The 15,265-nt window shown below is 43.1% G+C and overlaps 1 protein-coding gene across 9 annotated transcripts in view; it reads right to left on the bottom strand.

Annotated features, from left to right (window-relative positions):
* The window catches only part of depdc5 (DEP domain containing 5, GATOR1 subcomplex subunit), a 36,592-nt gene that overhangs the window by 3,476 nt on the left and 17,851 nt on the right, over window positions 1–15,265 (bottom strand). For 2 of the 9 annotated variants that reach the window (XM_063885744.1, XM_063885747.1), the window contains 14 exons: window positions 13,760–13,943; window positions 10,379–10,539; window positions 9,479–9,599; window positions 8,568–8,735; window positions 7,848–8,070; window positions 7,200–7,336; window positions 6,138–6,234; window positions 5,865–5,927; window positions 4,586–4,713; window positions 3,810–3,890; window positions 3,251–3,383; window positions 3,002–3,101; window positions 2,687–2,926; window positions 426–595 (listed from right to left, as the gene is read on the bottom strand). In XM_063885744.1, the coding sequence (XP_063741814.1) occupies window positions 426–595; window positions 2,687–2,926; window positions 3,002–3,101; window positions 3,251–3,383; window positions 3,810–3,890; window positions 4,586–4,713; window positions 5,865–5,927; window positions 6,138–6,234; window positions 7,200–7,336; window positions 7,848–8,070; window positions 8,568–8,735; window positions 9,479–9,599; window positions 10,379–10,539; window positions 13,760–13,943 (2,006 nt within the window). The remainder of the gene's footprint in view (window positions 1–425; window positions 596–2,686; window positions 2,927–3,001; window positions 3,102–3,250; window positions 3,384–3,809; window positions 3,891–4,585; window positions 4,714–5,864; window positions 5,928–6,137; window positions 6,235–7,199; window positions 7,337–7,847; window positions 8,071–8,567; window positions 8,736–9,478; window positions 9,600–10,378; window positions 10,540–13,759; window positions 13,944–15,265) is intronic. The other 7 variants (XM_063885746.1, XM_063885751.1, XR_010166007.1 and 4 more) reach the window with 6 other exon arrangements.

Below are 15,265 nucleotides of genomic sequence, written 5' to 3'. Positions count from 1 at the left end.
GTTGCTAACAATTGACCTACTGTAATAAGATGATTAAATGTCCTCACAGCAAACACTACCCACCTTTAGCTTAGCGGTGGTGATAGGCAGCCATGCTATTGTGAAGTAGATTTGTTTCGTTTTATAGCGTTTGACCTCTGAAAATTGCATTTATGCTTCAAAAATCATAAAATTGGTGTTAATATGTGGAGATGATCCTGCTGGACGACACGTGTCTTTGCCAAAAAAGCTAATTCATTTCGGAATCCAATAGAAGAAATCATGTTGCTGTAATTTGAAGGACTATGATAATTTCTGGGTTGGCCTACAAAGATACTTCATCACTGCACCACTCGATATAACTGGGTCACACCCTCTGGTCCACCTTTTTAAGAATGCTGGGCCAGTTTGACATTCTGCATCTGTAAAACTCAGGAAGGTGTTACCATCTCAAAGAGCACAGCGGCAGTGACAGCCATCCAGTGCAGCTTGATCTCGAAGGCAGCGTTGAGGGAGAAGTTTCCATGGTAATAACAGCTGCACCACTCTGTGCGGTCGCTGCGGTTGTTCACGTCCACATCCAGGGTGACCGTCTTCTGCTCCGGGACCGTGGCAGCTGGGGGAGGAACAGAGGGATGGAGGGGGAGAGATAGGAGGGAAAGGAAACCGAAGGGGGAGAGAAGGACGGCATGATGTGCAGGCAGGAGAAGGAGGAGAGCGCAGGTTAGATAAAGTTAACCAGCATTAATATCTGCAGATGTAGGAGAGGCTTCCTGGTGCCACAAAGAGCCGCTAGAACCATCATGAGCTCTGAGAGCAGCCGGTGTCTAATGGGGGAGTGTCAAACATACAGAGGACCAAATCACAGAGAAGATATTAACTTCAATCTTACAGCAATCTATCCATCTATCCATCCATCCATCTATCTATCCACCCACCCACCTATTCGTCCCTCCATCTCTCTCTCTCTCTCTCTCTGGCCCCTGAATTAAAATGAGTTTGTCAGCCCTGCTCCAATGAATGATTTGAGCATCATATTAGGACTACTCCAGGAAACCAGTCCAAGGTGTTGGATAACAAACGTAGAAAGCATTTATGTTGCAGAGTTGTTGCTTTAAAGCTGTGAATGTGCTGCATGCAGACTGAGAATCAAGCTCTGATAGAAAAATGGAAAGAGCGGAGCTGAAGCTGGAGCTCTGCCACAGCGTGCCGCGTTGCTGTGAACGGAGCGTTCTGCTGCGGAGCGACAGGCGAGGACTCTGCACACCACTGCACTACTGGACCACAGCATTCTCTGATTGGAGGGTAGAATCATTGTGATGTAGCCACTTCATGACGGATCAAACTACAGCTACAGGCAATCGTCATGCACTACTGAGAACACACCGGCAGATCTGCAGCACTGTCTGAGAGAGGAGTCCAGTGTCACACACACATATGAAGATGATGCTGATGTTGGGAGACGTTACATGGAAGCAGTTCTGTGCTCATGGCAGGAAAATTATGAATTTACCATAGCTAAAGATGGAGTGGAGAGTGGTGGTTATGTAAATGTACTGCTCATTGTTTTTGGTTTATAACATTGTTTTTGTTCTGAGAACTGATATGTGTTTATTTAGAAGATTTAAATAGAAACACTGACTATATTCTTTTTCTTTCCTCCATTATTGTGTGTGGACTTTACCATTTGTAATTTGTAATAACTTTGATGGACTCAGGCAGCGTGCTTCTTGTTCACAACCTGAGGGAAGGAATTGTAAAGCAGCCAGGGCAGCATAGACAGTGCATTTCCAAAAGATGACCCGGACCCTTGCACGGACATTACATCAGATTATATTAGAGTTACTTTTTGGGAAAAATAAAAGTATGTCTGGTCCACTCTAACCAGACATAACTAGTTGTACAAATAATTTAATAAGGAAGTTGTTATGGTCATGGTTATGGACATGAACTGTAAGTGGTTTTAATTTGGGAATTCTGTCATTTAACCCTTTTTTTCGTTTTTTTACTATCGCAGCTTATTTGTCTGCCCCTTTATTTCCTCTGATCCTTTAATTGAAATAACAGGCAGAACTAATGTTAAAGAAAGGTTTGTTGTTTGCTCTAACTTGTAGTTCCCTACATTGTATTGAGTCTAAGCTTTGTGTCTGCTGCAGCGAGAGAGACACATGAAGCCTCGCGGGAGAATTCAAAGTTGCAATAACTGTTATCTGGCTGCTATCACACTGTTTCTACATACGGTTAGTGTATTTATTGTTTTCCACCTGGATGGCTACTTTTGTAAATTGTCTCATCTCTAATATTTTATACATGCCTCCAATATTTTGCCTCTTCTCTTTTGCTGTAACAATGTAAGCGTACCCTCTGTGGGACTCAGGGAGGGTTTCAGATTCTGATTGGTAGCCTTTGGACTACCTAACCACAAACAGAGGGCAGCAGGGGGTGAGGATGGATGTACGCAGGCTTGAGGGTTCACTTGAAGGAGCGCTGTAACCTCCTTCAAGTGTGGAGGTGTGTCTGTTCTGATATAAGGAACAGACTTCCTGTTTGTGTTATGACCCCCTGACCAAGTATCCCCTCTGCGCTGTGTGCCGTGAACACTGGACCCAGCTCTCTGATGTGAGCTGATCTGCCTCAGACCGGATGCAGGAGCAGATTGAGCTGCTCTGCGGTGTGGGTGTGGGGGTGGGGGTTGTTCTGGGTGTACCTAGTAGTGCGGCGGCCTGGCTGCGTCCTCCAAAGCTGCGGCTGAAGGAGCTGTGCCTACTTGCGTAGGAGGCGGGCCGGCTGGGCAGCCAGGGCAGAAGGAAGGCGGGCAGGTCGCAGGGCCGCCGCTCCTCCAGCACGAAGGCCACCTCGAACCACTTTCGCTGGAACAGAGCAAAGTCCTCCAGGGCAGCGGCCGACCAGCCTCCAGTGGGGGTGGGGGGCGGCTGGGAGGCGGAGCCTGCAGAGGACAGTGTCATGACACTAGGATATGATGTGTAGATGAAAGCAGGTAGAGCATTTTAAATCCACCCACCATCCTTCTGTCTTACAATCCTGTAGAAGTAGAATCCGTAGACGAAGGTGGGCATGGCATCTCCAGAAGCGTGGGACACAACGCCTTCGTCCAGCATTTTCTACACAGAGCAAACACACGGGAACATGCACAGCTGAGCACACGCAGGAATAGTGACACAAAGTTCCATTACACACAAGATAGATTTACATCCAGAGCTAACCAACTCTTTCCTGGACCATGGCATTTCTGCAGTGGGGGGACTGTTACCTGCATGATGTCCACAGCCATCCCCTGTGTGGCCACGCCCTCCACGTTGTTGACCAGCCAATGAACGACCTCCGCGCTGATGAAGCAGTTGAGTGGAAGTCCTTTCTGCTCCGGCAGCAGCTGCACCCCTGTCCTGTAAGAGAGAGCACACATTTAGAACAGAGATAACTTTAAACCAAACCAAAGGGCCTGATATAATAATGACTTTCATTTAGTAGAAAGCAAAAACAAACATATTAAAAATTCTATGAAATACCAATTTATTTTACATGTTTAACCCCTTTCCAAAAAAACATTCCTATAACTTAAAACAAACATATTATATCAATGAAATATGAACATTTAAAAAACACAAGATTATATTTAATATTATTTTTTACTAAAATACTTTTGAATATATATGAAATGCATTTAGTAGGTACTGGATAGAGTAGTAACATGAATTCTGATTTAGATAACTTTAACTTTTTAACGTTTTAGATAAGTAGAGGCAAAAATATTTGAGAGGAAGTGTCATATGAGAACAAGTGGAAAGCCTGAAACACAAGACAGATCTTACGTGGGATGTTTGATGGCCTCCAGGATCTCCATGAGAGTTGAGGAAGAGGAGATGGAGACTTCTCCGGCTGCAGAATGCCCGCTGAAACAGATCTCACTGATGAGCCACATATCAACAGGAAATTAGATGTTTTTATACTTTTAGTGTACTTACTGTTACATCTGACTGAAATATGTGATCTTATAAATCAAACGATTGAATACACTACTAAGCTATGCTATGTCCAAAGAATAAATTCCTTTCATTAGCATTTTGCTAGATATGCTTTCATCAGGTGAAGTCTGACATTTTTCAAACAAACATGAAACAAGAAACACAGAAACAGACATTGATCAGAACATTACAATCACTGAAGACAATAAGATCCTCTAACGTACATTTGATCTTGGATTAAACTTTGTCTTTATTTTACCTTCAGCTTCAGTCCAAACGTATTAAGATCTGATTTGATGGTAATGCTCATAATCTCTGTTCTCTGTCACACAGGTAGTTTTGCAGTACAGGAGTATGTCTTAGTTTTTCTAACTATCTTTGCCTATGTGTATGCATTTGTGTCTGTTTGTAAAACTGTGTTTTTAATTGTGCATATGTGCTTTAATATGGACTCTCATTAAGTGTATGTGTGTTTAATTGTGCTCATGTGCTTTTTCTGTTTTCTGTATGATGGACTGTTAGTGTTTATGTTAACTCATGTGCTTTGTCCTTTCTTAAAAATACTTAGGAACACTCAAAACCACAGCTATAATAATCAGACCCCTGCAGCACAGAGCTGTTACCTGGTGTCTGCGGTGATGCCTGCGGCAGCCTCTCCTGCAGGGGCTGCTGCTGCTCCTGCTGCTCCTCCTCCAGCTCCTCCTGCTGCCTGGACTCCTTTTTCTGCAGCCTCGCTGGCTTCAGCAGATAACTGCACAGTGAAAGTACTCCACATAATGATCTGTTGCATTCAGTATGCTCTGAGGGTTTCCCTGGATCACCAGAACCGTCTCTCCTTTACAACTTGTTCTTATCCAGGGTTGAAATACAGTATCTGACTATGAGTGGTCTGCTACACAGAGGAGGGGAAGTGATGCTGCTTGTGCTGCTTAACGCATTACAACTAAATGTTTACCTTTTCCAGAAGGTGCTGTTCATTTGGGATAACCAACAGAGAAATCTGCCCCGTGTTCATCCCCAGGACAGCAAATTGTCACTTTTAAGAATAGTAATCACCACAAACTAAATCACTTATATCCACTGTATAAGAGAGGCAAAAACCTTAAACCTTAAAGACAGACATCTCAAAAGCTGCAGAAATGAAAACAAAGCTACCTGAATGGATAGATAACAGAGGGAAGGGTGGGGGGAACAAAGCTTTCACTAACTCAATCCTGCGGTCACGCATGGAAACAGGAGAGAGTGCATTGGTGATTCACATCATGTTAGTAACACCAGGATCACATGTTCTACTCCCTAGGACTGGATAACACTGACTTGGATTTAGGCTGACTTCACAGAACAGATTTTTAATAACTGTACCTACCTGCAAATATTAATTAAATCAGACACTCTTCTGCCTATTTGGATCCCGGTGGGGATTCAACTTTATTTAGATAATCTTTATGATATCAGTGTATGCCTTTGATTCCTATTTTTCTCTGAAAATCTGTACAATTTGTGAGGACTGGCCCCGTTTTATTTTCAAAATTCGATTCTTTTTTATTTGCTTTATAATGTGCTTACAATTAAAATGAGAAAAAGGAGTAATGTATCGCCATGCCTATTTCACCTGCTAACAGACTGAAAATAATTTACGTCTGCATATCCCAACTGTGGGGGAATGCAAACAGATGAGTCCTCAGAAAAGTTATACGAAATAAATGTGATCCCGGTGTGAGAGTTTACAGTACACACACTAAATAACACTGAAAGACAAACATCAGTCAGTGTTTCTGCACACGATGCTCATGCAACAATGCAGAGTGAGTTAGAGGAGCTACAGCACCATAATGAAACACACACTCACACACACACACACACACACACACACTAGTGATGCCTATAGAGCTCATTACTGACCTGAGAGTAATAGATGTAGGAGGAGCGAGGGCTACGTATAAAATCCAAAATAAAAGCAGCGTCCTGTCAGCACACAGGAAGAACAGAACCCAGAATCAAACCCAGCAAATACAGAACAGAGGGGGGGGAATGCAGATGGAATGAGGGAAACCAGAGCAGAAGCCCCACACCAAAGCACCAGCAAAGAAAACCTTTTAAACCAGGAAGCTGCAGCTGGCTCAGCAGGAGCTGAAACAGAGTGCTCTGATCTACACACACAGCGCAGATGCTCACCTTGCGGGGGCTGTCTACATATGAGGGGGCTGCGGCGACACCTGCAGGGTCACTGACGGCTGAGGAGGGCTTTGCCTGCTGCTGCTCCTCCAGAGTCCTGACAGGAAGCAGAGGGAATGAGGTTATTCTAAAGCTCGAAGACAAACAACTTGTGCTGTGCAGAGGCTTCAGAGCGTGGCTCCAGTAATCCCGGAAGTGCACTTCGATCTGCATCGGCCAGCTTGGTGCTCACTCACTGCTAATGGGACCCAGGTAAACCTCAACAAAAACACGCCTGTTTGCTATCCTGGCCCAAAAATGGTGGTACGAGAACCCCATTTAGAGGACAACAGAGAAAGAGAGAAGACCATCTGTTTGAACTTCAAATTTGCTGAACTGAATATAAATAATAAAAATGTATTCTGTAGTAGCACTTACTGTGGCTGGGCTGACAGAAATGAAATGTACCTGCAGGGTTCTTTCTTTGAGTTTGTTTTTCATCACTTCTTGTGAGTCCCTTTGGACAGAAGCGCCAGTTAGATGAAATGCAAAAGTTTTCTCTGAAGCACGTATCGAGGCTTATATCGTTATAGGTCAGCGCCATCACAGATGACATCCCAAGCTCGCTGTAGCTGGCTAACAAGCAGTTCAGATTACACCACTGACACTCCTTCTATCATCAGGCCCGGTGCCACGAGGCATCTTCAGGGACTCAGACCGCTCAATAATGATGTTTTCCCCCTCTGTTGAAGATGTTTGTATCTGTTTAACTTCATAATGTTGTCATGTGCAGTGTGCTGTGGGAAATACATATAAAAAAATCCCACAAAATGCAGTTCTTACCAGCCTCCAGAGGCACATCAGTCCCCCACATTAACTGGAATATAGACACTATAAATGGATTGCGTGAAAATCAGATTTTTTATTGTTTAAATTCATTCCCAAATATAATTCAGTATATCAGGGATCACACTGTTGGTCAGAACTGCCTTTTACTAACCCATTGGCTGGAAACCCTCAAAGTGAAGCTTTGAAGCTTCCTCTCATCCTCACTACAGACAACACGCTACAGGAGACACTCACTTCTGGTTCTGCTCCATCTCCAGTAATGCTGATAACGCTGATGTGCCTTTCTTCCCCTGTGGGGGCACCACTGGCTCAGGGGGGTATGCCGGGAGAGGACTGGTGACCTGCAGGCCTTTCATTGAGGTGCCCTTCTGCTGGAGAGACAAACAGAGCATAAAGATGCTGGTCAGTGGTATCATTGTCTTACAACAAGGCACTTTCTTTGACTGTAAGCCCATGTTTCAAAAGATCTTTTGAAGACTTAATTTGCATGGTTTATGTTCGGTTGGAAACTTCAGCAGGGTCACATTTCAAACATGTCCCAGGGCTGTCTGCAGATGTAGGAACATGTCAGAAAAGAGCCAAAAAACTAAAATGTCCTAAATTAGTTGTTTTGGCTGACCAACCGTCCAAACTGCTCCGTGTACTGCCACATACAAACAGGTTGAACAAGTGAATGATTAGTCTTTCTTTTTAATTAAATTATATTTAAATAGGTGCTTAATCATCTAATTGTTTCCTAACCAAGCTAAACATCTAACATGGAGTGAGAGTACGACAACACTAAAGAACAGTGGCTCCTGAACTGTTCAAATGTAGCCTCCAAAGCTTTTAGAAAACAACATGGATGTGTTTCATGGAACATGATGGCAGAGAGAGCCTCACTCTGATGATCCTGTCGGAGCGGTGTCTCCTCCGGATGCGGTTGAGTCCCTCCAGGAAGCGGATGAAGCCGTCCAGCAGGACCCATTCCCCGTTACCTCCCATCCCAGCGCCCGCTCCCTCCCCGTACACATCCCAGTGCCCCTCCCCGTCGGCCACCCGCCTCGCTCCCCCTGCGGGCAGCAGCAAGAAGCGAGTCCTCCAGAACTTCAGAGAGTCGATCAGACTGTGGAGGCAGGAGGGAAGCACAGCGAGGGATAACACAAGGTTATTTTTCTATCAACATTCTATATAAAAATATGATGATATGGAGTCTTTTTTTGGATTTGTGCCAAACAAATATATTTGATTAGGTCCTTAAAACCCTCTTGTTGTGTTCGGGACATATTAAAAGAAACACATTTTGAAAAAGGGGTTTTTGTTGTGTGTTATTTCAATAATGAAACCAATAGATCTTAACCTTCTTGTCGTGTTTACTAATTTTATCAATCATAAATATTGTGTTTCTTTATTTAATTGCTTCAAGGCCTTGTGGTATCCTCCACAGTAGGCCCTGGAATATCACACATTACTGACCACCACTTGCATTTAAAGGAGAAATGAATCGGTAACCCTACATTATGTTCATCCATCAGACACACAGCCACAAAACAACAGAAAAGAGTAAGGGAGGAGAATAGAGCATGACAGGAGGTTTAAATTATAATGTGCATGCATGTGTACCTGAAGTCCTCAGAGCCTGCAGAGCAGATGTACTGATCCAGGTAGTTCCACTTGTACTCCTCCAGCCTCTCATGGCCAAACTCCACCCAGCAGGACACAAACTGAGCGTCAGAGTGTGGAGGACAAAGACTGTAGCTGTACTGGATCTGTGCAGACTCATACGGGTACCTGAAACACACACACACACACACACACACACACACACACACACACACACACACACACACACACACACACACACACACACACACACACACACACACACACACACACACACACACACACACACACACACACACACACACACACACACACACACACACACACGTGATGCCTATATATTGACAGTACAGAGCTGAGGGGAGAGAGATGAGGGATGACTTGCAGCGAAAAACACTTCTCTAAAACGGAAGAATCACAACTCAGGACACTGGTTCTCCTTTTCATTTATAATCAGGAAGACACTTCCTCCCTCACACACACAGTGGGGTTGAGGCAGCTGGATTACAGCAGCAGCGCCCCGTCAGTGTTGAAGTCCTGCAATGTGAGTTAAGATAACCTGTCCAGTAACGTTGCGCCGTTTTAGAGACTAGTTATTCAATATTCCAGGTTTTACCCCCCATACTGTATATTTCAACAGTTATTATTTTACAGATAAATTTGGAATGGGCTAAAACCGAAATCCAACGGTCTGACAAAAAAAAAAGCAGTTAAAAGATTCTCTCTACTTTAAATCCATTTAACTTTTTTACAAGACAACTTAATTGTTTTACTGTGAGGTTACAGGTGTGTTATATTTGCCAGCAGTAGTTTTTTACTGAGTATTGTGTTTTCCTACAGGATGGGACCCTGGATGACCAGGCATACCTCTAAGCCTGAGTTCTTTGTGTTCAGGGGTTGGGGGTACTCACTTGGGCAGGTAGCGAGTGACAGTGATGATCTTGTCTTTGAGGCAGACTTTATGGAAGGTCCGACCCATACTGAGCCAGTACACCGTCTCCTCAACCTCCGCCCGCCGCAGAGACACCAGACCTGAAACCAGAGAACCAGGACACACCACCACAGGTCTGATGAGCAGCAGAAACACACTGACGTATTATTAATACACATTTGCTGGATGGATGTAGTATTTACTCAAGAGCTGTTCTTGTGTGCAATTTTGAGGTACTTGTACATTCTTTTTTAAGCCTATATTACCCTCAGTGATTCACTACAATTATTTGACAACTTCAATAACAATACTTTTCAGATTATGAGTGAAGACTAAATATAGCTCAGCTTATAAAGAAACATTCACGTATAATTATGTGTTAAGATATCCAGCAGCAGTATTCAAACAGATTAATATTAGCTCCAAATTGAACAGCTGTGATATACAGATGAATACATCAATAGTTAGAATAAAATAATTAATATATGATTCTGAAATGAGCCATTACGTATAATAAGTACATTGACATTTATCCTTTTGTACTTACAGCCCCGGAAAAATTAAGAGACCACTTCAGTAGTATCAGTTTCTCTTGTTTGATTATTTATAGGTATGTCTTTGAGTTAAATGTTTTTTAAATGTTTTATTATTGTACTGAATGTAGGACTTTTAAAAATGTAACAGAGTATTTTTACAATTTGATATTGAGACAGTTTGAGAATAAGGGGCTACAAATACAACTCTATACTAAGAACTTTGAAGTAGTTTTACTTAATCACAAGCTAAATAAAGTAAGATCCTTTTGCTGAGGACACAGTTGTCAGTCTGGCATGTTAGGGGTTTGAGATAATGTAGACGGCAAGTGAAAACATGGACTCACCTCTGGAGTAGAGCGGGCTGCTGCCCAGCGGAGTGTTGACGGCGGGCTGAGGCTTCCTGTTGTTGGGCTGCACAATGATCTGGTAGCCCTGCATCAACCTCTGACAGAGGAACTCCTCAAACACCTGACCCGCACTCATTACCGGAGATTCATCCTCACGCCTGGAGACACACAAAGGCAGCAAATCAACTCAGAGGATGGAAATGTACATAATCACATAATGTGAACATAATTACATGTGGAAGAAGGCTGCCTAAAGGCTTTTTCCAAAAAATTATACTATTACAATATTAATACAGACAATTTATGAATCTGACAAACAAAGAAAATGAGTAGAGAAAGAAAGTGGCCCTCCCATTAGTCATCCAGTTGCAGGATTAAAAAAAAAAAGAAGATAAATCAATGATTAAATAACACAATTCTATATATACATACACATACATAAGTACACATATACATACACCCAGTTTCCAGGGTGAGAAGAAAATAATAAGGTTAAAAATAGATTCCATGTTCAGACAACAAGACAGTATAAACTCTCATCCTATTTTTTTTTTTTTTTTTTTTAAGATATTTTTTGGAGGCTTTTTGCCTTTAATCGGATAGGACAGTGGAGAGTGACAGGAAAGTGGGGGAGAGAGTCGGGGTGGGATCCGGAAAGGACCACGGGTCGGGAATCGATCCCGGGTCGCCGGCGTACGGTGCAGGTGCCCCAGCCAGTTGCGCCACGGCCTTTCATCCTATTTTTATAGAAAATAAGATAATTAAGGTAATTACGATAATACCCATCATAAGGTAAACAAAAAACATATATATGGTGTATACTACAATGCTGTACCTCACTGATTTAATTAATAATAAATTCTAGCGTCCTATCACGAAAATATTAAAGGGTCATTTCTTTCATTTTCAATTTGGAACCTATTTTTTTTGCCTTCTCAGTGACTAATGGTATATACAGTGGGGCAAAAAAGTATTTAGTCAGCCACCAATTGTGCAAGTTCTCCCATTTAAAAAGATGAGAGAGGCCTGTAATTTTCATCATAGGTATACCTCAACTATGAGAGACAGAATGAGAAAAGAAATCCAGGAAATCACATTATAGGATTTTTAATGAATTAATTGGTAAATTCCTCGGTAAAATAAGTATTTGGTCACCTACAAACAAGCAAGAATTCTGGCTCTCACAGACCTGTAACTTCTTCTTTAAGAGGCTCCTCTGTTCTCCACTCGTTACCTGTATTAATGGCACCTTTTTGAACTCGTTATCAGTATAAAAGACACCTGTCCACAACCTCAAACAGTCATACTCCAAACTCCACTATGGCCAAGACCAAAGAGCTGTCAAAGGAGACCAGAGACAAAATTGTAGACCTGCACCAGGCTGGGAAAACTGAATCTGCAATAGGTAAGCAGCTTGGTGTGAAGAAATCAACTGTGGGAGCAATTATTAGAAAATGGAAGACATACAAGACCACTGCTAATCTCCCTCCATCTGGGGCTCCACGCAAGATCTCACCCCGTGGGGTCAAAATGATCACAAGAACGGTGAGCAAAAATCCCAGAACCACACGGGGGGACCTAGTGAATGACCTGCAGAGAGCTGGGACCAAAGTAACAGAGGCTACCATCAGTAACACACTACGCCGCCAGGGACTTAAATCCTGCAGTTCCAGACGTGTCCCCCTGCTTAAGCCAGTACATGTCCATGCCCGTCTGAAGTTTGCTAGAGGGCATTTGGATGATCCAGAAGAGGATTGGGAGAATGTCATATGGTCAGATGAAACCAAAATAGAACTTTTTGGTAAAAACTCAACTCGTGGTGTTTGGAGGAGAAAGAATGCGGCGTTGCATCCAAAGAACATCATACCTACTGTGAAGCATGGGGGTGGAAACATCATGCTTTGGGGCTGTTTTGCTGCAAAGGGACCAGGACGACTGATCCGTGTAAAGGAAAGAATGAATGGGACCATGTATCGTGAGATTTTGAGTGAAAACCTCCTTCCATCAGCAAGGGCACTGAAGATGAAGCGTGGCTGGGTCTTTCAGCATGACAATGATCCCAAACACACCGTCAGGGCAACGAAGGAGTGGCTTCGTAAGAAGCATTTCAAGGTCCTGGAGTGGCCTAGCCAGTCTCCAGATCTCAACCCCATAGAAAATCTTTGGAGGGAGTTGAAAGTCCGTGTTGCCCAGCGACAGCCCCAAAACATCACTGCTTTAGAGGAGATCTGCATGGAGGAATGGGCCAAAATACCAGCAACAGTGTGTGAAAACCTTGTGAAGACTTACAGAAAATGTTTGACCTCTGTCATTGCCAACAAAGGGTATGTAACAAAGTATTGAGATGAACTTTTGTTATTGACCAAATACTTATTTTCCACAATCATTTGAAAACAAATTCTTTAAAAATCCTACAATGTGATTTTCTGGATTTTTTTTTATCATTCTGTCTCTCATAGTTGAGGTATACCTATGATAAAAATTACAGGCCTCTCTCATCTTTTTAAATGGGAGTACTTGCACAATTGGTGGCTGACCAAATACTTTTTTGCCCCACTGTACTTAGATACTTTTTTAAAGTTCGTCCAGTATTGAGTGCTGCAGCCGCAAACAGGCTGTACTGATTTCCAATCTTGTAATTCTGTCAACGTATGACTGCTTGTTGTTGCCTCAGACAGGCTCAGATTGATATTATTAGTGTCTTTATGGAAACGATCCTGCAAAGGAATGAAATGCTTTTCATTACCTTTTACTTGATCCTCTCTGGTTGACATTGTATCTAACAAAGTCTTGTTTAAGGACATGATTGGAATTCTGGTGAGGGTTGGAGAGAGTGCTGCTGTTGCCAGAGTTTGTAGTAAAGAAAGGATGAATTAATGTTATCCAACAGATTTTCAACGTCTCGGCCTAAAACAATGTTAATTATGTCAATGTGTATGGTGCCTCAGATTTTTCATGATCATTTTTGATTAGTCACGTAGACACAAACACATGGGAAAATAATGTCCTTATTAAAAAAAAATGCAATTACAAATATATATTTATCTTTTCTGGATACGTGACGGTGTCCCCAATTAAGAAATGTTGATACTTTTAAAAAAATGTTTTAATGAACATTATTTTTTGAGCCATTTTTTGCTTTTAATGTAGATGGATAAACTGTTATTGAAGAGGCAGAGACGGGTGATGACATGCAAAAAATACTGTACAGGCCGGAATCAAACTTGAGTCCACTGGGTCTGTTCAGAATCATTTAGTAGAAAAATCAACGATCAATCAAAAAGGATTTGGAAAAGTCTTCCATATGATTCAATAAAATGCCACCATCGTGCAAGTGAAGGACCAGTTGTTGAGTGTCTCACAGACAGGACCCCCTACCTCTCCAGGTCGCTGTGGGGCAGCAGGTCGTAGCAGCCCTCGGTGTAGTCATTCTGCAGTGCCTGCCGGTCGGGGAAGTAGTCGGTGGTGAGGGGGAGGCAGGCCGGGGTGGTCAGAGACTTCCAGTCCACCCCCACTGTGCAGCAGAAGCTGGGCACTGTCGGGGGTGCAGACAGCAGCAGGGCTTCAGGGGCACCCACACACACACACACACACACACACACACACACACAAACACATACAAAACATTCCCACAGCAAAGACAAGTGCATGTACCCAGAGTGGAGAGGTACATGTGTGGGGGGCGGGGATGGACATAAGGAGAAAGGGGAAGCACAGCGGTGTAATAAATAGAGACAGGAGGGGAGAGGATGAAGACATGAAGGTGGAAACAAAAGAGTGAAGACAAACAAAGAAGAAGAGGGGACAGAGAAAACAGAACGTGTTACTTTACTGGTGATTCCTGAGCAGCCTGGAGCAGCAGAGATCAGACATGCAGATTGTAGCCCGGTGACAGTCTGAGATCGACATCACTCACAAGCAAGTGAAAATGTGTGTAAGAGCCGTTTATGTTTATTGTTGGAACGTCCTATTTTTAGTCGAGTTTTGTCCTGCAGTATCTTTTTGGAGAGTAGGAGGCAAGGATAAGATGCACAGGGATGTATAAATCCGGAGTAGGCAGAGGGAAGGCACACAGGTCTTACCACTTCCATAACAGACCTACATTCACAGACCAACCTAAACCATGATGAGAACTGGATGCAGCGTTGGAGGCGGGCCTCGTTCATTCCTATGAGAGCTGCTCATTGGCGCATGAAGAGAAAATGGCCTGCGATTCTCAAGAGCAAAACTTCACAAATTACCCATCATGCTTGGCTGTCATGGCAGAAGTACCCATATGTGGTGCAATAGAGCACGCGCAGTTGAGTTTCTCCTTAAGCCCCACCCCCAATCTCCCGCTCTCGGCTCAGTAGAAAGAGAGAAAATAAATCTGGATTCAGCTTTTAGCGCATTTTACAACTTTAAGGACCTATTGATTTAAAAATGGGCTATAAAAGGGTTCATACTGGGTAGTTTATTTAGTCTAAATAAAAATATCCGCTGATTTACAGACGTCTCTTTCCCAATGTAAGTCATGGGAAAAAGTCTTTCAGGGCCCGGTGACGTCATGGACGGATACGGAAGTTTGTAGTAGCGCCGTTTGGCCACAATAAATATTTTCCTGCAACAAGCAGGTGGCTCTACGACTGGGTGGCCTCAGCCCCGGCCTCTCATCCAGCAAGTTTGGAGCATATCAGACAATGTATAACTGACACATGTAGATCTCCAAAACTGGTGTGTTTTCCCTCGCACTACGACCTCATCGTTTGAGCTATTGACTATTACTCAGCAGTTTGGCATCACAATAGACACGGGCTGATTCCATCCAAAAAGTGTTCTGATCTACTCTCGAAGAAAAGTTTGTGAGAGTGTTATTGCCTTTCAAAACCCGTTTTCAGTAGGGGG

Source organism: Eleginops maclovinus, chromosome 6, assembly GCF_036324505.1.
Source record: "Eleginops maclovinus isolate JMC-PN-2008 ecotype Puerto Natales chromosome 6, JC_Emac_rtc_rv5, whole genome shotgun sequence".
NCBI classification, from domain to species: Eukaryota; Metazoa; Chordata; class Actinopteri; order Perciformes; family Eleginopidae; genus Eleginops; species Eleginops maclovinus.
The sequence above is the reverse complement of the archived record's forward strand: the minus strand, read 5'-3'. Positions and strand labels throughout refer to the sequence as shown.